This window comes from Sycon ciliatum, chromosome 11, assembly GCF_964019385.1.
Source record: "Sycon ciliatum chromosome 11, ocSycCili1.1, whole genome shotgun sequence".
Classification (NCBI taxonomy): Eukaryota; Metazoa; Porifera; class Calcarea; order Leucosolenida; family Sycettidae; genus Sycon; species Sycon ciliatum.
The window spans coordinates 24,429,220-24,453,160 of record NC_088653.1 but is presented as its reverse complement, the minus strand read 5'-3'; the positions used below and the strand labels follow the sequence as shown (position 1 = coordinate 24,453,160).

At 46.4% G+C, this 23,941-nt stretch overlaps 1 protein-coding gene across 1 annotated transcript in view; it reads left to right on the top strand.

Moving 5' to 3' along the window:
• Positions 1 to 5,892: 5,892 nt before the first annotated feature.
• LOC135827481 (mucin-2-like) overlaps positions 5,893 to 23,941 on the top strand; it is a 130,765-nt gene continuing 112,716 nt past the window's right edge. Inside the window, exons 1-4 of the mRNA XM_065339974.1 lie at positions 5,893 to 6,019; positions 10,071 to 10,196; positions 18,721 to 18,987; positions 21,704 to 21,811. Of these exons, the coding sequence (XP_065196046.1) occupies positions 18,771 to 18,987; positions 21,704 to 21,811 (325 nt within the window). The 5' untranslated portion in view covers positions 5,893 to 6,019; positions 10,071 to 10,196; positions 18,721 to 18,770. The remainder of the gene's footprint in view (positions 6,020 to 10,070; positions 10,197 to 18,720; positions 18,988 to 21,703; positions 21,812 to 23,941) is intronic.

Genomic DNA, 23,941 nt, shown 5'->3' with positions numbered 1-23,941 from the left:
AGTAGTAGTAGTAGTAGTAGTAGTAGTAGTAGTAGTAGTAGTAGTAGTAGTAGTAGTAGTAGTAGTAGTAGTAGTAGTAGTAGTAGTAGTAGTAGTAGTAGTAGTAGTAGTAGTAGTAGTAGTAGTAGTAGTAGTAGTAGTAGTAGTAGTAGTAGTAGTAGTAGTAGTAGTAGTAGTAGTAGTAGTAGTAGTAGTAGTAGTAGTAGTAGTAGTAGTAGTAGTAGTAGTAGTAGTAGTAGTAGTAGTAGTAGTAGTAGTAGTAGTAGTAGTAGTAGTAGTAGTAGTAGTAGTAGTAGTAGTAGTAGTAGTAGTAGTAGTAGTAGTAGTAGTAGTAGTAGTAGTAGTAGTAGTAGTAGTAGTAGTAGTAGTAGTAGTAGTAGTAGTAGTAGTAGTAGTAGTAGTAGTAGTAGTAGTAGTAGTAGTAGTAGTAGTAGTAGTAGTAGTAGTAGTAGTAGTAGTAGTAGTAGTAGTAGTAGTAGTAGTAGTAGTAGTAGTAGTAGTAGTAGTAGTAGTAGTAGTAGTAGTAGTAGTAGTAGTAGTAGTAGTAGTAGTAGTAGTAGTAGTAGTAGTAGTAGTAGTAGTAGTAGTAGTAGTAGTAGTAGTAGTAGTAGTAGTAGTAGTAGTAGTAGTAGTAGTAGTAGTAGTAGTAGTAGTAGTAGTAGTAGTAGTAGTAGTAGTAGTAGTAGTAGTAGTAGTAGTAGTAGTAGTAGTAGTAGTAGTAGTAGTAGTAGTAGTAGTAGTAGTAGTAGTAGTAGTAGTAGTAGTAGTAGTAGTAGTAGTAGTAGTAGTAGTAGTAGTAGTAGTAGTAGTAGTAGTAGTAGTAGTAGTAGTAGTAGTAGTAGTAGTAGTAGTAGTAGTAGTAGTAGTAGTAGTAGTAGTAGTAGTAGTAGTAGTAGTAGTAGTAGTAGTAGTAGTAGTAGTAGTAGTAGTAGTAGTAGTAGTAGTAGTAGTAGTAGTAGTAGTAGTAGTAGTAGTAGAAAGAAAAAGGACATATGGAAACGAGTTAAGAGTAACTCTCCACCACTGTAACTATACAGTTAGAAAGTGCAACAGCTAGGCACAAAACTGACAGAGTACTGAGACATTCGACGTCCTGACACCTAGCTTCAACACATCTCCGTAGCACTAACTGACAGCCTTCCAACTGGGAAGATTCACGGTTATGGAAAGACCAAAGAGGGGAAGTTGGGTGGTGTGCTGCTTTGCCGCTTCGAATTGTACTTAGACCGCTTTGTCAAATCGCCTACTGGTCTCGTCATCGTACAGTGACAATCGACATTCTTTGTTCCGTTGGGACTGTAGCTTGTGCTCGTTTTCGTTGCGCTTGCCTTCCCCTCTTTGGTCTTTCCATAACCTTGAACCTTCCAAGTTGGAAGGCTGTCGGTTAGCGCTACGGAGATGTGTTGAAGCTAGGTGTCAGGACGTCGAATGTCTCAGTACTCTGTCAGTTTTGTGCCTAGTTGTTGCACTTTCTGACTGTATAATTATAGTATCTAGTTACAGTGGTGGAGAGTTACTCTTAACTCGTTTCCATATGTCCTTTTCCCTTCTACTTTTATTATTGGCTTAATACCCGAGTTTCAAATTATTATTATTATTATCATTATTCAAAGGACCAGTCGGGGAAGTGAACTGCCTTAAAAGAGAAAAAAACGCCAGACCCACCAGGACTCGAACCTGGGACCATAGCTCAGTGGTTAGAGCATTGCTCATGACAAGCAGGGTCCCAGGTTCGAGTCCTGGTGGGTCTGGCGTTTTTTTCTCTTTTCAGGCAGTTCACTTCCCCGACTGATCCTTTGAATATGAAGTTCTCCCAATCCTTTCCAAATTATTACGAAGTCTGAAGAAAATGTTGAACGGCCTCTGCTGGGATGACGACTACACCATAGCTCAGTGGTTAGAGCATCGCTGGCTACAAGCGAGGGTCCCTGGTTCGAGTCCTGGTGGTGACAGTCAATTTTGTCTTCAGACTTTTCCCGTTTGTCTCTTTCCCTCAAACCAGTTAATATTATTATTATTATTATTATTATTATTATTATTATTATTCAAGCGGTAGTTTGGAGGCGATGAAAAACAGTTTCGCGATCAGTACTTTCGCATGCAACACCGCCCATCCACAAAATCCAGTAGTCACTTCCTCTTATCAAACAGGTACGTTCTTTCCACACATGCCCTGGCCACATCTTCAGTCCCAACTTTTGTCTTTTTTTTATATTGAATTTGGCAGGCGGCTCATATTTGGGAAACGAGGAATGTACCGGAAATAACATATACCCAAGATGACTGCCTGCGGTGCACCGGTGATCATTTACGCATTATCAAAATCGCTGCGCAGGCCCAAATTGCAAATTCACGACATATTTTACCTTCAGATTATCACAACTTCACCATTGGCCGATTCCATGATCTTGCGCTTCTTGGAAAGGTCCGTCAGCGACGAATGCACAGAGCCCACATTCGACATCTATAAAGCCACAAGTCGAGCGCCCCCACTTGCCAAACTTGCCCCAGCGCCAGATCTGCGGGCAGAATCCAAATTGTCTTGCCATTTCACTCTCCCCCATCGCTGGACTTTGAATTTTTGTGTACAGAACATGTCATGTAAAAAAGAAAAATCTGACTTTGAAATGTTCCCGAACGCAGAAAAATTGCAATTGCCGTGATTTTACTTTCGGCGGACGATATCGTTGCAAGGGAGTGTCGTAGCTCTTCGGCGATTGTTCGAGACGGCGTTTTCTATTAAATGGCGATAGACCCTTCGAATCCTTCAGTAGTCATTCACCATTAGTCTTCACCATGCGGTTTGGCCTTTCGGTGTTCTTTTGCAATGAATAATAACAGTGTAGTATGAGTAGTTCTCCTGTGGATTCCCGGTGCATTTTAGAATTGAGATGTACTAGACGCATCCATTGGTGACCCCTTGAAACGAACTATCTCTCTCTCGCTCTCTCTCTCTCTCTATATATATATATATATATAGCCAATATCTTTGTTGGATATTTTGAGAACACAATTCCAGACAGTCATTGGCCCCAATTCTATAGGCGTTATGTGGATGACACATTCGCAGCATTTCACAACCGGAAACTGGCATTGGAATTCTCTGAGCGTTTAAATAATCTTCACCCAGCTCTCCAGTTTACAATGGAGGAGGAGAATAATGGAGAATTGCCGTTTCTTGATGTATTGATTAAGCATTCTTCCACAGAATTGCTCACCACAGTATATAGAAAGCCGACGTTCACAGGTCTTTACACCCGCTGGGACTCGTTTTGTGACACTAGAAACAAAATCAATTTGATCAGATCATTAACTTTTAGAGCTAAAACCATCTGCTCACCATCACTATTATCAGCTGAAATTGCTAAGCTAGAGGATATTCTGTGTTCTAACGGTTACCCACTCAAAGTACTCAAGCGAGTCATGACAAGCGTTCTTGAACCTACAGTCAGTTTCAAAAAGATTAGCAATCCTGGTGATCGCCCGGGGAGTTTGCCGTCTTACCGTATGAGCGCTCGAGCGCCGCCTGCAAAAACTCACTGTGAACTCGAAGAAATATTCCGCGCGAAAGCATGAAAAATGACAACTCACTCAGGTCGATGTCAGTACGTCTGGTTCACAACAAACGAGTTTTTCCTCGTATCGATTATGGACTGGAGTCAGAGAGGACATGTCGAAAGTGTAGTAAATGCCAAGGCTGACGAGCGGCATGGGTCCCAATATGTTTTGTGACCAAATAGTTTCTTTGAGCTGCGATGCAATTTACTCTCACCATGTGACGAAAACGACATCGACACAGACTCATTCCCAAGGCCATGACTTGGCGAAGCTATCCGTATGACTTCGACAACATTTTGAGAAAAGCAGACGACTGTGGAAGCTGATAGAAGACGGCGTTGACTTCTAAATTCAAATAAATTGGCGATCTTGAAAATACTAAAATAATTCTCAAAAAGAAATCGATCGATCGATGTGCCGGTGTATTCATCATTTTTCTTTGTTTCTTTTTGGTCAATTTACTACATAGTCTACTAGATGTACAAAAAAAAAAAAAAAAGTTTAAAAAAAGTTTTAAAAAAAAAATTCAACACGTACATGTAGCTACAGCGCAATGACTTCCGTATTCACTCACACCGTTTCAGTGTTGAGGGTGTGTTCACATGGCGTGAGCCAGTCAAGTGTCAGTCAGTTCGAGAGGAAGCGGGAGCTCCAACAACAACAACCGTGAACAACAAGTCTGCTTGATCACCAAAAAAACAATGAAAAAAAGTGTGAGTTGAAGATAGGTTGGGATTTGAACTCGCAACTTCATGGTCAGCAGACAGCATCCATAACCACAAGGCCAGAAAGGAAAAGATAAATCGTGGGTTTTGATAGAAAAATCGATACTGGCTTCCAGGGCAAATTGTAAACCATGGGAAAAGGCCGGAAACCTGGCCGAAATTCTAACTCTTTAACGGCTGGTCCAATTGTTCCGAAACCTTCACAGAACAATTTGCCGTGCCCTAACCAGCCCTTTTATGTACTTCGTTGTCCAATTTTCCCTTATCTTCATACTTTTTAAGACCAAAACCTGATTGCTAATCTTTTTGAAACAGACTATAGCCCAGATACAGCTTCTGCACAACTTGAATCTGCAACGCGTATTATCACAAAATTGCCGTGGAAAGGGCAAAATTGCATTGCCTTCCGCAAAAAGATTAAAGCTGCAATTTTGAACTGCTATCCTACAGTATCGCCCATTGTAATTTATACAACCAGACCCGCATTCAGGTCTATCGCGAAGGATGTTTCACCAACTCTTGAAAATAGTAATTTTATTTATAAGTATGCGTGTCGCTGTGAGCGGACGTACGTTGGTGAGACATGTCAGCGATTCTCGGAAAGGATCAAGCAGCATATCCCAGACAAGCTGTACAAGAAGCCGCCTGACAAACGTGTGGCAACAAGTGATAGCGCCATCACAAAGCATTTGCAGGCGCAGCCAGAATGCATCCCGCAGGAACGCAACAGCAGCTTCAGCGTCATCACACCAGCCCGGAACAGCGCGCACCGATTCACACTGGAGGCGCTGTACATTCGCAGTTTGAGGCCAGAACTGTGTCGACAAAAGAAGCACATCAAGGTGCTATGGCTGTTCAAGCTGCAACCGGACTGACAACTTTATCACGTGTTTGTTCTGGTACTGCATTCCCCTCATGTGTTGTTTCCCGCATGTTTCCACTGCTCCATACATTCTTATGGTAGTGTAGTGTGAACTTGAGGCATGTAAGAATATTCTTGCTGATTCTCTACCCCCAGTATAAATTCTGGCTTCGTTTTCGTTCTTGCTCATTCCCATGTAACTACTGATGAAAATAGGTGAAAAGCTTTTAGTATTATGAAATTGACAACCTTGTGGTTGTGTGTATATAAATTTTGTTCGCCTACATATATATAATATATCTCTCTCTACCTGTCTCTCTCTCTCCCTCTCTCTTTCTCCCTCTCTCTCTCTCTCTTTCTATCTCGCACCCTCTCTCTCCCTTGCTGTTTCTCTCACTTTCTCTCTCCCTCTCTCCCTCCCTCTCTCTCTCTCTCTCTCTCTCTCTCTCTCTCTCTCTCTCTCTCTCTCTCTCTCTCTCTCTCTCTCTCTCTCTCTCTCTCCCTCTCTCGTTCTCGCTCTCGCTCTCGCTCTCTCACTCTCGCTCTCTCTCTCTCTCTCTCTCTCTCTCTCTCTCTCTCTCTCTCTCTCTCTCTCTCTCTCTCAGTTTCAAAACTTAGAACTGTTTTTGAAGAACTAGAAAGTGTGTTGTGTCGGGGTTCCGAAATTCCAAAACTCTCTCGCTCTCTCTCTCTCTCTCTCTGTCCACAATAATACATTGTTGTTCATGCCTTGGTGTTTACCCCTGTCCAGAACTTAATGAATGCGAAAAACTGAATTTTACATGCAGCAGTGATGCTCACTGTACTAATCAGACTGGGACATTCTCATGTGTTTGCAAGCCTGGATTTACTGGAGATGGATTTTCCTGTACAGGTACGTTCTTTCCACACATGCCCTGGCCACGTCTTCAGTCACAACTTTTTTCTTTTTTTTATATTGAATTTAGCAGGCGGCTCATATTGTTTGGCAAACGAGGAATGTACCGGAAATGACATATACCCAAGATAACTGCCTGCAGTGCACCGGTGATCATTTACGCATTATCAAAATCGCTGCGCAGGCCCAAATTGCAATTTCACGACATATTTTACCTTCAAATTATCAAAACTTCACCATCGGCCGATTCCATGATCTTGCGCTTCTTAGAAAGGTCCATCAGCGACGAATGCACAGAGCCCACATTCAACATCTATAAAGCCACAAGTCGAGCGCCCCCACTTGCCAAACTTGCCCCAGCGCCAGATCTGCGGGCAGAATCCAAATTGTCTTGCCATTTCACTCTCCCCCATCGCTGGACTTTGAATTTTTGTGTACAGAACATGTCATGTAAAAAAGAAAAATCGGACTTTGAAATGTTCCCGAACGCAGAAAAATTGCAAAACCACACATGCCCTGGCCACGTCTTGTCTTGCCATATCACTCTCCCCCATCGCTGGACTTTGAATTTTTGTGTACAGAACATGTCATGCAAAAAAGAAAAATCTGACTTTGAAATGTTCCCGAACGCAGAAAAATTGCAATTGCCGTGATTTTACTTTCGGCGGACGATATCGTTGCAAGGGAGTGTCGTAGCTCTTCGGCGATTGTTCGAGACGCTGTTTTCTATTAAATGGCGATAGACCCTTCGATCGTGAAATTTGGTCAAGAAATGACTGAGATATGATGGATTTACTGATCGAAGGATAGTCGTATATATTTGGCTGGTCGGACGGATAAGGGTTAAAGGGGCACTCCGAGATTTTTTTTCTATTGTGTGTTCTCTTCATGGGGGCCTTATATGGCCCCCAAGAGATGGGGAATCGCGGAAACTAGACCCCAAAAGTCGATATAAGAAGCCAGGGAGGGCCAAGTTTGTCTCCTCTTTTGATGGTTTTAATGAAGTCACGTGTGATTAGTATTCAAATTCTCTGCATTTGAAGATCTTAGTTCTTTGAATTTCTGGTGATGAAGAACAATGTTTGGTCAACATTCCCAAGCTTTACAACTGCGACCATACTCTAAGGAACATGAAGGACCTCCTGAGGTGCCCCTGGTAGAAGCGCAGCCTGGTGAGGGCCAGAAAATTGGAGCGGACGACTTCACTGGTCGACAATCAAATAAAGATTGGTGTTTCTGCTAAAAATGTGGGGTGATGTGGAGGGCAGTCGATTACCTTCACTGTCGAGAGAGCGCTCCAGCTGTTAGCATTGGCAGCCCTTTGACATGCGTTACACATCACCCCGACTTCGCGTCGGCTTGTCTTAACAAAACTATTCTGACCATATGCCTCACGGCGTATAGAGAATTTCGAGATCCTCGAACTCGGACCAGTGAAGTCGTCCGCTCCAATCTCCTGCCGCTGTATAGTGTTTGCTAATTGAGGACGTAGCTCGCTGTTTTATCAGCGCTTGCAATTGGGCTATTTTCAAGACGATCATTTGTGGCGTCAAGGGATGATTGCCCTCGTCATCTGGTATGCTGGCGTGGCGAAGTGGTGCTGCCCCAAGAAGTCTTCTAAGGTGAGGTAATGTTGGCTTGATGGAGTTTTGTTCGTAGCTTGTTTTTGTACGCTGTGCCGTGGCTCGTTTGTAGACCCATAAATCGTGCCAATATTGGGCCAATATTGAGGGGTATGCCAATTTCATGGTTCCCTTCAAAAGGTTTTGTGCGGGCTTTGGAATGTCGATCTACACCCCAAAGCAAACCTACCTGCAAAATTTGAGCGAAATCTGAGAGACCTACTTGCACATATGTTCTGGTTTTCTCAGACATGCTCTCTTTTAAAAGTCACACAAGTCATATGTGTGTGTGCACATGTGCAGGTGGGGTTGGGAGTAATGTTGATTTTACACTATTACAGCGACCTCACCCGGAGTCCCGAGCTGCTGAGAATGCAATCCAAATCGCGCGAAGTTTGAAATCGTGGTCATGTGGCAGGTTTGAGGACTTCCTGGACGAAGCAAGATGTATTCAAGCACACCTACCCGCTGGAAACCGTCGCCAGAAACTGCCTGATACAGTGAATGATACAACCTTCAGTCGACAAGTATTCACAGGGAAGATTAACTCTGCAGCGCGGATCGTGGGTGATGACTCACCTGGCTCAGTGCTCGGGATGGAGGACTCGGCTGGTGGTGACAAGACTGTGCGTGAGGTACTGTATGACAAGCACCCGTCATCTTCACTGGCGGTTCCTGGCTCATTGGTGGTGCCAGCCGACTCACAGCGGGTGAACCCAATACTCTTCGAGCGCATCACGCCAAGCCTCATCAAGTTTGTTAGCAGGTCCATGAAGGCGACGCTGGTCCGTCCGGATTAGACTTGGAGGCCTGGACCAGGATGCTAACGTGCTTCGGCCCAGCTTCCAACCGACATTGCATTGCATTGGCGGATTCGGCACACGTCTTGTGTACTGCGAATATCGAGCCGAGTTTCATGGAGGCATTCACTGCCGCCCGCCTGATCCCCATTGATAAAACCCTAGGGGTTAGACCCAAAGCTGTTGGGGAGGAGATTATAGGGCGAGCTATAATGAAGGTTATTGAAAGTCTTCCTGAAACCGAAGCCGTGCTGCTGATAGATGCCGTGCCGCCTCTTCGTAGCGGATGGGGGCGAATTTCTTTCCCATGAGGGGATCTGCCAGGGCGACCCCTTTGCGATGGCCATTTACACTGTTGCTGTTATGCCTCTTATAAACAAACTTTCACACGAATGTCCAAGCACCACCCAGCTGTGGTACGCTGATGATGATTCCGCTGCTGGCACCCTTCAAGCCACATCCCTTTACTGGTCTGGTCTAAGTTATTGCAGCTGGGACCCGACTATGGGTACCACCCCAATCCGGGAAAAAAACAGTTCTTCTGGTGAAGCCATCTCTCGAGCACGCAGCGCAGGAAATATTCGCTGGGACTGGGGTGAGAATTGTTACAGATGGTTGCATTTACTTGGTCCGGCTCATCGCAATTGTCGCTTATCCCCCCCCCCGCACTTTTTGACAGGTAAAACCCAGTCCAATCACGATATCTAAGGCTGTGTTTACATGAGAAATTTCAACCCAGGTCGAGTTCAGCCCGGGTTGAAAGTCTGTACGATAGACAAAAGAGGTGAGCGTTTACATGAAGACAGTTGAAGACAGTTGAAGTTCAAACCTGGCGCGAGATACGCACAGAAGTACGTTTGTACGATTTTCTTGACCCGGGTTGATTTCCTTGGGGGGAGGGTTGAAATCAACCCGGGTCGAAATTTCAACCCGGGTCAAGCGCAATTGCGTCATGTAAACGCGCCATTCAATTTATGCACATGGCGGGTTCAAATCTGACCCGGGTCGAACTCAACCCGGGTTGAAACGCCTCACGTAAACACCGCCTAACTTACTTTTGCTCGGGAGATCTTGATGGCAAGATCAAAGGAGGCACCAAAGAAAAATGATCGCGATTAGCGCTTTGAATCGTGGTGTATTCGACTTTTTTGGGAAGTGGGAATCTGGCCATTCACTGTCTGTGTTGCCAAAAGCCAAGCGCAGCGACCCAAAGACCGGAACTGTAGCAGGGGCAACTGACATCCTGGCCTGGAGAGCGTGACAGGCACGCGTGCATGCGCAGTGCTAGTTTTGGTCTGGGAGTGAGAGTCATGTGTGATTCGTCCGTGGTCTGGTTGTCTTGGTCTAAGTCATGTACTCTGTATGCATTGGTCGCTGAATGGTCATCCTGATTTGGCGTCACTTTATCATTGCTTGTTCTTTGAAGTTTCTTCGTGTCTTCTCCCTTCACCTTTTTGTTTGGGTCTTGCATTTCCTTTCTCCTCCTGCACCCTCGTCGTTTATTGTCTATATAAGAAATGATATGGAAGGAGACGCACAATCAAGAGTTTGCGTTGCTGTACGGCGGTTGCCTGGATGAGAAGGTAACAACACACCAGTTGTGGTTCAACTATGCTTATACTGCAGATATTGATGAATGCGCTGGGCCCACGAGCGGCAACTGCAGTCTGACATCAACGTCATGCTCCAACACTCCCGGCTCCTTCGCGTGCTGTAGTCCTGGCTACCAGCCATTCCAATCAGCTTGCGCCAGTAAGTAGCTACAGTCCATTCATTGGAAACTGGCACCCTAAGGGCCTGGTCAGACTGCGGCAAATGTTGGTTGCCTGACGAAAACGGAAAAGCGTCCAGAATTTGAATCGCGATCACACTACACATGTGAGGAGAATGAAAATTCAAACTTCATTTCGAGCGTCAAGTGGTAATCTCCACGAACGACGTCAAATTCTTTCACCTTGGGGATCGCCAACACCTTCAGTGCAATCCTTGCAACCATCCTTAATAAAAAAAATTATGAGTTTTGTTGTTGTCCGTGGCCAATTAGCAACTCGATATCGAGATGAAAAAATCAGTGATTATCAGCGTCAATGGCGTATCAGCGCCAAATCCTGTTTGGAGCGGAAAAGCGTGGTCCGTTCTAGCTTTTTTTTTGGAGCGTCAACTCTCGCTTTTGCCGCTCTGGTGGCAAGTTACTATGGAGATTCGGATTATAATCCCAGGATTATTTCGATTTTGCCGCAGTCTGACCAGGCCCTAACTTTTTGGTGTCTCTCTCACGTAGTTGTAGATATCGTGAAAACAACAATACATCCTGCATTGTGTGACCCGTGCAATTACTCCTTGCCACATTTGAGGCCAGAAAAGTCCAAGAACAGGGAAATAGAAATTCAGCCAGGTTTACAAAATTCGGACAGGTATGCCATGGCAAAATGTATGGAGAAGCAGATCCAAAACCCAAATTTTTGAGATTTAAAGTGAGTTTTTGATCCTCAATTCGACCCAAATCCGACTTTCAAAAGCCAGCGGGACAGTTTCCGATGAATGGACTGTAGTACCCTTGGACATCTCTTATTCGGGCACCTTGGAACTGGGCACTGCCCTATATCAGATTTTCCTGCACGTCAGGATAATCCCACCTGCCGTGCATCATACTACTGCAAGCTTTGATGAAGTTGGCATGTATTGCACTTGTCCCAGATTTAAAAAAGAATCCATCGATTTTGAATGTGTGAACTGCAGAGATTGGCAAGGACAAGACATTTAAAAAGGAGCATGTGCATGCACGCCATTGAGGAAAAATTCGAGAACAGTGCACTTTTTGTCATAGCAACTCAAGTTGAAGGTGGCAGGTGCAGAGACTTGCCAACATCTGAGTAGTCCAGATAAGAGATGTTTGAGTGTAATTACCAGGGGAAATTGTAGTGATTCCCAAACCTACCTGCTGAATTAACGTATTGTCCGGGTGTAATAAATAATTTCACAGTCTGAGTGAGACTCTGCTGGGAAGCCGAGTTTTCCGGGCATAGCGGCTTCACAGGGGAAATTGTAGCGATTTCCAAGCCTTCCTGCTTTTAAAACATATTGTCTGGGCGTGGTGGCTTCACTCTAGCCTTTATCTGCCATGACTGGCTTCATCGCTACGGTCCTTTAAACCAGCGCCTACTCCAGAGCCGGGTCAGCCGTTTCGGCGACCCAGTTGGGGTTGGGACCGCATGGGAAAAGAACACCGGGGGTCAATTGTGACCCGGTTGGGACCCAGTCAGGGCGTTCTAATGCTCCCTGATGTACAATAGCCGCACTTGAGTCTTGTACCCGGTACTGACTCGGTTGCAAGAGTTGTGCCAGGTAGATCTACACGTGTACCCGATTGGTTTGAAATCCTAGAGCAGACACTGTAATGAGGATGTGTGGAAAACAATGAACAGGTCTACCCGTTTTTTTTACCAAAATACCAAAACTTTTAGAGATCCTACTCTGGTTCTGCCCGTACTAGTAGTAGTAGAATCCTAAAGGACGTTTTGGCTCTTCGTTGAGCTCATTTAGTTATTACACATAGACACTCAGTGTCTTTCCACTCGGAAACAATTCCCCTCATACTTCAGTAAGAATCATTATCATTAGTATCAGAGATACTCAAACTCGTGACTGTCCTCCAAGTAGTAATGATGAGGAAGCCTCTACATCACGACGGCTTGGGTAGATATTCCCACCAGCCGTACGCGACGCAGAAAATGCTAGTGTCAGGATAAGGACATCGTGGAGGCGAATAGAGACATACCGTAGAAGTCTCCGGTAAACGAAAGCAATACGACGGGAAAAGAAGAAGACTGTATAACCATAAACGGGACAAGTCATGGCAGTAAGTATAGAACTAGACTGAAACGAATGGGAACATAACAGGGTTGACTTGACATAGAACGTACATGTAACAATAAATCGTAATGTTGTCCGACGGTAACACACAGTAGCCATACATACAAGAGATGCATGCAGCCGTCAAATCAAGAGTCAATGTACAGAGTGAAGACGCATGCAATATCTAACACTCCCTCCGTTGAGGTACAATATCTAACACTCCCTCCGTTGAGGTACATAAGGCTGATCGAATGCATGTATTGTAGCTCAACAACGAATACTTATGATATTGCAATCAAAGGTGTAGGATCTTCTTGAGACAACGCTTGACGCATCTCACCATTCTCTCAAAGAACCCGCCCCACCAGGGGGGCTTCTCAAGCAGATGGGGCTTCTCCAGCAGGTGGGGTCCCGCGTTGAGGCAGACGTTGATCGACGAGCCCTTGCCTGAGCGGAATGACGCATCGTACACAACACGCACTCTTGTCGTGGTCCTATCTTCTCCACCAACGGCTTGATTTGGCGCATAGTGTATATCTCTCACATCACCAAATTCCGGGTTCTTGACTTCCTCGATATTGCTGATTCGGAAGTTGTCAGGTAGCGTTGCGTGGACTTGATTCTCCGTTATTGGATGTATTCCAAGAGACTCCAGCTCCCAGGATTGTTGGAGCTGCTTATCAAGGACCTGCGCTGTCGTCGTTAAGCTGTGCACCTCAGTAGCGAGGCATGTACCTGTCGTACTAGTTGTGCCTGATGCAGGACCAGACAAGACCCAGCCAAGACGCGTATGGATGGCTGTCGGACCAGCGGCCGTCGTGATCGTCTTGCCCATCATAAATTGCCAGTACTGATCGGCTCCAATCAATAGATCGATTGTGGCTGTGCCGTCGCTGTCGTCTGCCAGTGTGAGGCCTTGGAGCGCACCGCAGCACTGGACTGCTTGTGCAGGGTGCTGGTTCTGGACTGGTGCACAAATTGCATCAATCACGACACACTCCAGCGGCAGGGGGTCTCCCTCCGTACTCTGCACGGTCAGATTCACCACGTCTCTCAAACCGCTGTCCCCACCAGAGCCTTCACCAAAGGCATTCACTTTCAAGCATTCCTGCCTGCTTGTCTTTAGGTCCAGCCGCCTTTGCACATCACGTGTCACGAACGAGCGCTGGCTCCCTCCGTCGAACAACACCCTCACAGAGATCCCGTTGTCTCGCACTGGTAAGCCTGGTGCAACTATAGCTTTAGCGGTCTGCAGCAAAACCATATTGTTGTCCTTGCTCGATGATGTCAGAGCGCTGACAGACGACAGGGTAACGCTGCTGGCGGATGGATTGGTAGGTTCCTTCTTGCTTGGAGCCAATGCTGCCCTAGACTGGTTGTTAGCGGCCGGCTTCTTTTCATAGCGCGGCGTGGGTGGTGTTACAGGTGATGGCCTGTCAGATGTTGAGTTACACAGGGTAGTGTGGTGTCGACGTTGGCACTTGGCGCATTTCAACTTCGACTGACAGTGACGGATTATGTGGTTCGGTTTCAGACACAGAAAGCACCTTCCGTTGCTCTTAACTATGTCCTTCCGCTTCTCTGTGTTTGTAACGACAGAGCACCTGGCCGTCTCATGACTCTGTCCACAGAACACGCAACTGGCACTTGCCGGGGACGTAAAGGCTGCTAATGCTGCTGCCGTTGGCTGTTCTCTGTAGGTCTGTTTGTTGCGTGTACCGGTCCCCTCAGGCTGTGTGGTGATGCCAGTGAGCGTCTCCTGTGCTGTTGTTCTGTAGTCCGCTTCTCTTAATGCCCAGGCCAGCAGAGTGCATACCGTCTCCGCTTCACCTCTTTCTGTCATCTGGCGGTAGTACTGCGTCAAGAGAGACTGTGGCAGTTTCTTCAGGAGCTGCTGATAGAATGCACCAGCCTGAAGTTCCTGGCTGCGTCCAGCGTCTTCTAGGTGAATGACAGCTACTTGGAGAAGATCAGCGAATTTCTCCAGATCCTGGGCAGCTCGTTCCATTCGTATCACTGGTAGCCGCGCCAGCACCTCTGTACGCACTGCTGTCTGTCTTCTATCGCCACCAAACTTCTGTTCTAGACGCCTGATTGCTGCGGTGTACGCTGCTGCTGAGTATCCATAAGATTCTATCGCTTTCAATGCTGAGCCCGTCAAACACTGACGTAGTTGCAATAATTTCAGCTCTGGCGATAAATCTTGCTGCTCAACGCAAACCGAGAATGCTGCTTTCCATGTTCTGTATGCTGTTTTATCACCACTAAACGTAGGTATCTTCACTTTCTTCAGGTGTCGGTACACGTCTGTTGGTGCTGCTGTTGACGATGTTGAGCTGGCTGTCATTCCAGACCAACTGGTCTGCGCGGGTTGCTGCTGCTGGTATTGTTGCTGTTGACGCTGCTGCTGCTGCTGCTGTTGTTGTTGTTGTTGCCGCTGCTGCTGTTGCTGCTGTTGCTGTTGCTGTAGTTGTTGCCGCTGCTGCTGCTGTTGTTGTAGCCCAGACAACGGCTGTGGCCTGGGCCTCGGTAGCGGCGTGGAAAACCGCTGCGGCGGTAGCATGCGTGATAACGGCTGCGGCATAGACGACGGCTGCAACGTAGACAAAGGCTGCGATGACTTCGGCACATAGACCGACTGGGACGCGTACAACGGCGGCAACAAGTGCTGCGACACAGGCAACGGCAAAGACTGATCTGCCGACAATGGCGGCAACGACTGCTGCGACACGGGCAGCGACTGCTGCGATACAGGCAGCGACTGCTGCAACACGGGCAGCGCCTGCTGCGACACGGGCAGCGACTGCTGCGACACAGGCAGCGACTGCTGCAACACGGGCAGCGACTGCTGCGACACAGGCAACGGCAGAGACTGATCTGCATACAACGGCGGCAACGACTGCTGCGACACGGGCAGCGACTGCTGCGATACAGGCAGCGACTGCTGCAACACGGGCAGCGTCTGCTGCGACACGGGCAGCGACTGCTGCAACACGGGCAGCGACTGCTGCGACACAGGCAACGACTGCTGCGACACAGGCAACGGCAAAGACTGAGACGCAGACAACGGCGGCAACGACTGCAGCGACACGGGCAGCGACTGCTGCGACACAGGCAGCGACAAGTACTGATACGCAGACAACGGTTGTGACATACATGAAGGCAAGGGCTGCGACAAAGACTGCGACACATACAAAGGCTGTGTGTGTGTGTACTGCATGCGTGTGCGCTGTGATTGCATCCTAGACACAGGTTGCGATGCAGTCTCTGGGGTCTGTTTGCCAGGTTGCCACAATGTGTCCATGGAGTTGTTGGTGTGGGCCAATGGTGCTGTCCCAGTGTTGAACTGCTGTGCATTCTCAATCATATACTCGGTGCTTTCTGGAACAATCACTGGCGTAGCAATGTCTGGCACGAAAGCGTTCGCCCACGTTGTATCACTATTTGCAGTTGCACCTTCTACGTCGTTTGGATACTCTTGCCGATCCTTCGTATCTGCCTTTTGATGATGACCATAGCCTTGTAAAGCCGTCTGATCACCAGCGGGTTCGCATAACGGCGCACTCTCGCCCGTTTCGGGAACCTGTGCGTCTGCCTGTGCACGACTCGTGCTGTCTGTTTGCTGCATATGGCCGCTCAGGACAAGGCCTGCAGCTCCTGGTGCGTGATCCGTGTCCTTATCTAGACTCGCTAAGTATGCTTTCACCTTATCGGCATTCCGGGTGTACTGTACACCACTTATAGAGCTCGCACGTGAACTGTTGTAGTTTGAACAAATTCCGTACATGTACTCACTAACCATAGCCACTGTGTTTGCATACATTTCTTGTGTTGCTACATACTCCTCGAACAACTCTGGATCCTCCCGCAATGTACTAAGCAAGCAATGTACTTTTAGGTCCAGCTCCACGAGTGACAGTTTGACAGCACTTACAGGTGATCCATTTTCGATATCGTTCAGAACCGCGATTCTTGCTTTGGCGAAGGCGACACTCTGGTCAGCCTTTCTCGACCTCGCATCCATTGAATCCGGCTCGAAGGACCAATTTTAGAGATCCTACTCTGGTTCTGCCCGTACTAGTAGTAGTAGAATCCTAAAGGACGTTTTGGCTCTTCGTTGAGCTCATTTAGTTATTACACATAGACACTCAGTGTCTTTCCACTCGGAAACAATTCCCCTCATACTTCAGTAAGAATCATTATCATTAGTATCAGAGATACTCAAACTCGTGACTGTCCTCCAAGTAGTAATGATGAGGAAGCCTCTACATCACGACGGCTTGGGTAGATATTCCCACCAGCCGTACGCGACGCAGAAAATGCTAGTGTCAGGATAAGGACATCGTGGAGGCGAATAGAGACATACCGTAGAAGTCTCCGGTAAACGAAAGCAATACGACGGGAAAAGAAGAAGACTGTATAACCATAAACGGGACAAGTCATGGCAGTAAGTATAGAACTAGACTGAAACGAATGGGAACATAACAGGGTTGACTTGACATAGAACGTACATGTAACAATAAATCGTAATGTTGTCCGACGGTAACACACAGTAGCCATACATACAAGAGATGCATGCAGCCGTCAAATCAAGAGTCAATGTACAGAGTGAAGACGCATGCAATATCTAACACTCCCTCCGTTGAGGTACAATATCTAACAAAAACATTAAAAATGCGAAAATTTGCACGAAAAAAGTATATTTTATACTACTACTAGTTGTGGTTGATAAATATGGTGGTAAAGACACACCTGGCAATATGGCAGTAAACACACGCCTGCCCACACACGCTCTCTAGGCTGCAAAGTTCTGGCACAGAGCTCTCCTTCTCACCACCACCACCATCAGTTCGCGCCTGGCGCCTAGTCGATGCATGGTTGGTGGTATCCGACATAGCAGGCTGGTACATCAAGTAGCGCATGGCACATAGAAGATGAAACAGCAACGACATTTCGTCCTCGCTGGACTTATCAGGAAATCACCATATTAATCAACCACAAGTACAGCTGCAGTGGTGTCTTCAGCTTCATTCTACTACTAATTGTACTTGAAAAATTCACTCGAAACGAAAGCAGAACGGTAGCCAAAAAATATTGTGTGCGAAAATAGGAAAAAAATAACTACCCTCGTTAGTGGACAACAACGAGGGTTTCAGATTGTTTATCTTATAACGAGTACTATCTACTGCCCGGACGTGAATGTACGTGTTTCAGGTGTCAGTGGATTTTGACCATTGTCTGCTACTGAGTTTGGTCTTGTAACCAATGTCGTACTAACAAGGGTACAGCTGTAGCAACAAATGTTGGTACTCGCTCCATTGCTCACTCTTGCGGTCTTGTTCTTGCACACTAGCACGCCGTAGATAGAATCCTGTAGAGTTTGCATATTTTTAGTACATTCCCAATGTGCTTCTCCATATCATAACATCCTATCTACTTGCTCTAGAAATGAAGTCTGGCGCCCGTGGAGAGCTTTGGCTACAGTCCATTCATAGGAAAGTGGTACCCTATTATTTTAGTGGGACTCCAGTTACACCACATATACCGTAAAGTCTGGTATAAAAGCCGCCCTCGAATAGAAGCCGCAATTTTGGGCCCATCAAATCACACATAAGCCTGGTTTTAGTGTTGACATACATAGAGATACCTGTCTTGTATAGAAGCCTGTCTCATATAGAAGCCTGCAACATTTCACCAAGAAAGTCATAGAAGCCGCGGCTGTTATACAAGACTTTACGGTACTGTCAAGAGAGAAGCTTTCGCTAGAGATAAAATTTCACTATTTTCGCGACCATCACACATTGGTGAATATAAATCGCCGCAAACTGCTCTGTACATTGATTGTAGACTGTAACAGATCCAAATGAAGAGATAAAATCGCCAAAGTTTCTCATCGTGAACCAGCCCAATTCATGAAAACGCAAACTTTGCGCACCGCGAAAGTTAATCGCTTCACAGTGCGTGCACTTATAGCTATCATGAAAACAACAGTTCATCCTGCATTGCGTGGAACGTGCAATTATCCCTAACCGAATCTGATACCAGAAAAGTCAAAGGAAACAGGGAATTAGAACATCAGCCTGGTTTTACCAAAATTTGGACAGGTACTCCATGGCAAAATGTGTGGAGAAGCGGATTCAAAACCCGGATTTTTGTGCCTCAATTCTGTCAAAATTGGACTTTCAAGAGCCAACGAGACTGGCTCAGGTGAATGGACTGTTGCGTCGTTGATCCCGAGAGCAGATCTGATGTACATTTCACCTGATACTTGTCCAAGTCAACGTGTGGTGCGCTTTAACCCAAGCATCACCCTTTAACCCAAGCATCACCCATCTTCAAGTTTACTCATGGCTTTACCAGCGATGTCATGGCTTTACCAACGATGTGCACATTCTACTGTTTGTGTACTGTCGCTCTGCAGGAGAGTACGGAGGCAATCTTCTCATACTTGATCCAGTCAATTATCCGGCAATGAGTTTTTCCAGGGCCGCTTCATTATGTTCTCAGCTAGGGTTAGCGATACCAAGTAGAACGGAGGAAAAAAATATGATTGTCCAGGCAGCCATGAATTCGATAATCAGTGACTTTGTGTGGTTCAGGATGTTTGCCGTGCCATTCGGGCTGAGACGGGTATTCCTTGACCAAGGTACTGCGTCCCGCGAAGATTTGCATAATGTTGCCTGTGCAAGTAAGTATGGCGTGCTATGCTCCAGTGCTATGTGTTATATGCTACATGTGTGCTGGCAGGTGATTTAACCATGTTCGAATAGAGCTCAGGCGTATAGCTCCTGCAGAGCCAACAGTCCGGTCAAGGCACCAGCAAATGGCAGTCATCCAGTGCTGCTCAATGAAATCCAGTCATGTCACTCAAATGTGCGCCTTCTTCTGCAGCCCAGTGCTGGCAGGTCTACAGTCCATTTCAAAACTATAGACGCGTAGGGTTTTTGAAATATTTGGCTGGACCTTTTTGAGAATAGTTTTCGGAATATTGCTCAGGACCGCTCCACAATTACTCTCCTATAGTTTCTAAACGATTGGATAACAGACGCCTAATTTGGAGAAATGTATGCACAAAGTGATCACAGATTTTATGTGGTATAGATGCTGGCATAACGGTTTTTGCCTAGGTCGCGTATAGTTTTGAAATGGACTGTAGGGCTGGGCAACGCCCCGGCGCGTACCTGAGTGCCACGGCTGGATTTCATTCAGCAGTGCTGTAGCACAGCAGTCAGACCTCGCTTATCCGGTCCTCTTTTATCCGGACCCCTCGCCATCAGGAAGAAAATCGTTGGTTACCAATTTACAGCATATACCATGCATGCATACATACAGCATGTGTGTTCGATTATCCTGTTCCCTCGCCTATCCGTATATTTATGTGGAAAACGGATGGCTAGGCTCATTCTATGAGTAGGCAAATGTTTGGTAGCAATGTGTTAGGAAAAGTTCATGTTTCCCGGATCACACAACATCGCATACAACAAATACTTCTTTGAAGTACAACAGTGGTATTAGATGTTTGCACTTGACCCTACAAGATCACACAACACTTGAAGATTTCAGCAGCGAAACAGTTCACCAGAAACACTCCACTATTGCAAGTAGTTCCTGTCATCCTTTGGAACAAAGCGAGACTTGACAGGAGTACAGAGACGTGCTGCATACCGTACGTGTCAAGTCAATACATAATGACGTCCGAAGTACAGAGTAGTATGAACATCCTTGCCCTGAATGCTATCGCCCGGGACATTTGCATTGCAACAAGCTGATCACAGCCATAAACGGTCCACGCTTGCCTGCACAGCGGTAGAACTGTACCAGTACAGTCGTCCCTCTTTCATGCATCACTTTACAAACCAGCACCCCCACCCTCTAATCACCACAATTTTCAGTAGCCAATAATTAGGGGCGAAACGAGTATATCGATAACTCGAGCGCTCGCTCGCAAATTTGAAACGAGCCAGTACTCGTTTCGCAAAATACTTTTAAAAAAGTATCCTATATACAGTGTATTGTATGCTAGTAACAATCTGGATTATAGAAACATCATTATCAGCTCGCAATTACGTCTACTCGATGCTATTGTTTTATCCATATTCCTTTATGCTTGCCAGTCTTGGACCTTAACTGCTGAAATTGTGAAAAAGATCGAGGCTTTCGAAATGAGAAGCTATTGATCACCGCACAAAGGTGTCTGGTAGAGAGGAAATAAATAGTATTCACAAACAAGTCCCACTTATTGTTTCTGTTCGTAATAGGAAATTGCATGTTTTTGGTCATATTGTTCGTTCCGGCTGCTTGTCATTGACTGTTCTTCAGGGTTGTGTTGCTGGAGCTCGTGGCCGAGGCAGGCCCAGAATGTCACGGCTTGACAATATTATTTCATGGACTGTACTTGACGTGCAGTCCCTGCTCCCTGCTGCACTCGATCTATTTTTATGGCGCTCGCTTGTGACGCCCCGACGGCCTTAGGGCTATGGGCTTGTGATGATGATATATGCATGTACATCAAGCATTTCTGTTACTCTGACTGGTACTGATGGTCCATACAAGCGCAGAATTATTGCTTGTCCCTACATACCAGCAAAAGACAGTAGATCAGACTATTTCCTGCACCATGCTGCATGCAAGACTACATGTGTATCGGGTGTACGACGTTGGGTGTGGCGAGAGTGCGTGCAGTGCATTGTTTTTTCGTTGTCAGTAAAATACTAGTACTTGCTCAAATACTCGCTCCTTTTTTCCAGGAGTACTCGAGTCCCCAATTTTGGCACTCGTTTCACCAATACCAAAATGAATTAGCCCAAAAATGGCTTCTTCGTGCAAATTGCAGCAGTAAATCAGATTTGTTTATCCTGCACACTCGCTAATCCAGCACAAATGGTGCCGGATTATAAGGGACCAGTGTCGTTCAAACACATTATAAGGTACGTCGACGACAGTGTACCGTCTGGCTAGAGTGCCCCACCTTGGCTTTACATTCAGGGGATGGAAAGCGGTATGGCTGAGCTCAACTAACTGTGTTTTGTGCGATGTGAGAACCCTAGTGTTTTAAGGTCACACCGGGTGCGCGTGTGTGTGTGCATGCGTGCGCGTGCGTGCGCAAGGTATGTGTTCTTTGAACAATAGAGGATATGCAATTGCATCATCAATATGTGGTGAAGTCACGGACTCGTTGCACATCACTGCACCCCCTTCCCCTGGCACTAGCTACTCACCTTGCATGTTTTGCACCCAGTCGAGAATTCATTTAGCCCCCATTATAAAATCCGCCATTAAATCATCTGCATTCAACCGCTATAGGTGGGACACCACAAAACGGGGCGCTCTCGCGGCACTTTAAGGCGCGGGTCGAACTAAACTCTGCTGCACTCTCTCTCTCTCTCTCTGCTCTCCTGTTGCAGGATATACTGGATGCGCATCTAGTTGTGGCCAGAATGAACACTGCTCCCAGGACGAGTCGTGTGAATGTACTTTGCCCTACTATAGAGCTGACAGCGGGTTGTGCCAACGTAAGGTTTAGTGCTTCCCTGCCTCGATGACATTTTGCCAAAGCATATTTTAATTTAATATCGTATCATGGCTTGTGTTATCATACTGGTGTTGTTACATGTTCTTGTTCTTTCAGACCTACAGTAAAACCTGTAACTAAAGACCATCCTGGCTAGCGACCAGCCTGCTACCACAGGCCACTTCGCCACGCACGGACAGCGTCACATTCATAATTATACAGCATCATGGTTGCGTGGTGCAAACCTCTAACTAAGGACCACCTGCGAATATTCGAATGCTCGGTATATTCGTTTCACCCCTACCGAAAGTTAGTTCGTGCCCGAAAGTCAGCACCCGACTGAAAGTTAGTACGGGTGGGGTCCCTAAATTCGAAAGTAAATACGAACCTATTTACGGATTTTTACGGTACCAGCTGAAGCACCATGTCACGAAGAATTTTGTCCGTGGCCACTTTCTCTAGAATCTCTTCATGCCATCTCAATGTAACGTTCGTGAAATGATGCTTCAGCCAGTTCTGTTTATTCCCGTACCTAAACAGAAGACGATACTTCAGTAACGTCTGGCGCTAGCCAGGGTCCACACAGCTTTAATTCCCGTAGCTATGCAGAATACGTTACTTCAGTAACGTCTGGCGCTAGCCAGGGTCCACACAGCTTTAATTTGGTATTTGTGTGTTTGTTTGTTTGTTTGCGTCACGCCTGGCGTTATCCCGTATCTGTCCCGTACCGTACAATCAAACACAGCTGGCCACATACAGCTGGCCGCAATATTCAAATAGGGCTTTCAAACGCAAGATCATAACGTGAAGCAACTTGGAAGAATGAGTATGAATGCGAAGTGTATGGGGGAATGCATGTAGGGCGATAGTGCGGGTTCGAATCCCAGGATATGCCTGAAAAAAAAAGGAGAATTGAAAAATTTATAACATCCCTATGCTTTTTTTGCCGTCATCAAGACGGTTGTTGTGAACCCTCTAAGATTCTCTAAATTGTCAGGATCGTACGACCACACGGCACGAGGACAACTCTTTTCCTTTACACAGTATATTTCACTTCATCGAATAATTAACAATGAACACTAATAACACCAGCTATTTATAGCATGCAAAAACAGCGTACATGCAAAACATAGTTAACATACGCATATAAAACTGGACATACAAGCGTATACAGCAAAAACGCACACAGCGCATATAGCGTGTGCCATGCAGCAACATCAGCGATACGGCGGAGTCGAAATACAACATTGCAACGAATACAATGCCATAAGCGCGAAGGCCTTTCCCAATTGAGAACTGGTGGTTTGCAACATTCTCCCCACCAAAGGGCTTCTCACCGCCGTACAACAATGCACACAAGTCAAAAACGATCCGGGGCTCTGACTGTGCGCCCAGAACGCGTCATCTCCTGCTGCAGTGGTGGTGGTAACGGTGCTGACGGTTCATACGCTGGCTGCTGAGGGACGATAGCAGGTTGAGCGGTATTGGCAAGCCCAGGAGCCACGTCCTGTGACGATATTTCTAATGGCACTAACCTTTGGATCGGCCTCAACAGGGTACTGGTACTCAACTTAACCTTGGCAACACGACGCTTACCATCTCGACCAGGGAATAACTCGATGATCCGTCCCAAACGCCAGAACTGTTTGCGCTTGGTATCATCGAGAACAAAGACAACATCACCCACAGCTAAAGGGCGCGACATGGTCTGTTGGTGCTTGTTCAGCTGACTTAGGTACTCCACCTCCCAACGATTCTTGACATGCTCCAGTGTCCGACTGAGGTAACGCAATCTCGATGACATCTGCGCAGCGTCCAGGGTACCTGCTGGCTTCTCTGACGACATCCAGATGTTACCCATCATCATTGCAGGGGTTACTGGTGGCTCATCCAGGCTATCAGAGAAATAAGTTAGCGGACGACTATTCACCACTGCTTCAACCTCATACAAGAGGGTCTCCAGCTCCTGGACCTTCAGAAACGCTGTTCCCATTACCTTTTTCAAGGCACTCTTCACTGTACCAACCATTCGCTCATAGAAGCCTCCATGCCATGGTGCAGCTGGAGGATTGAACATCCATGGCACATTCAGTTTGTCAGATGCCGCCTTGAACGTTGTAGCGTTGTCCGA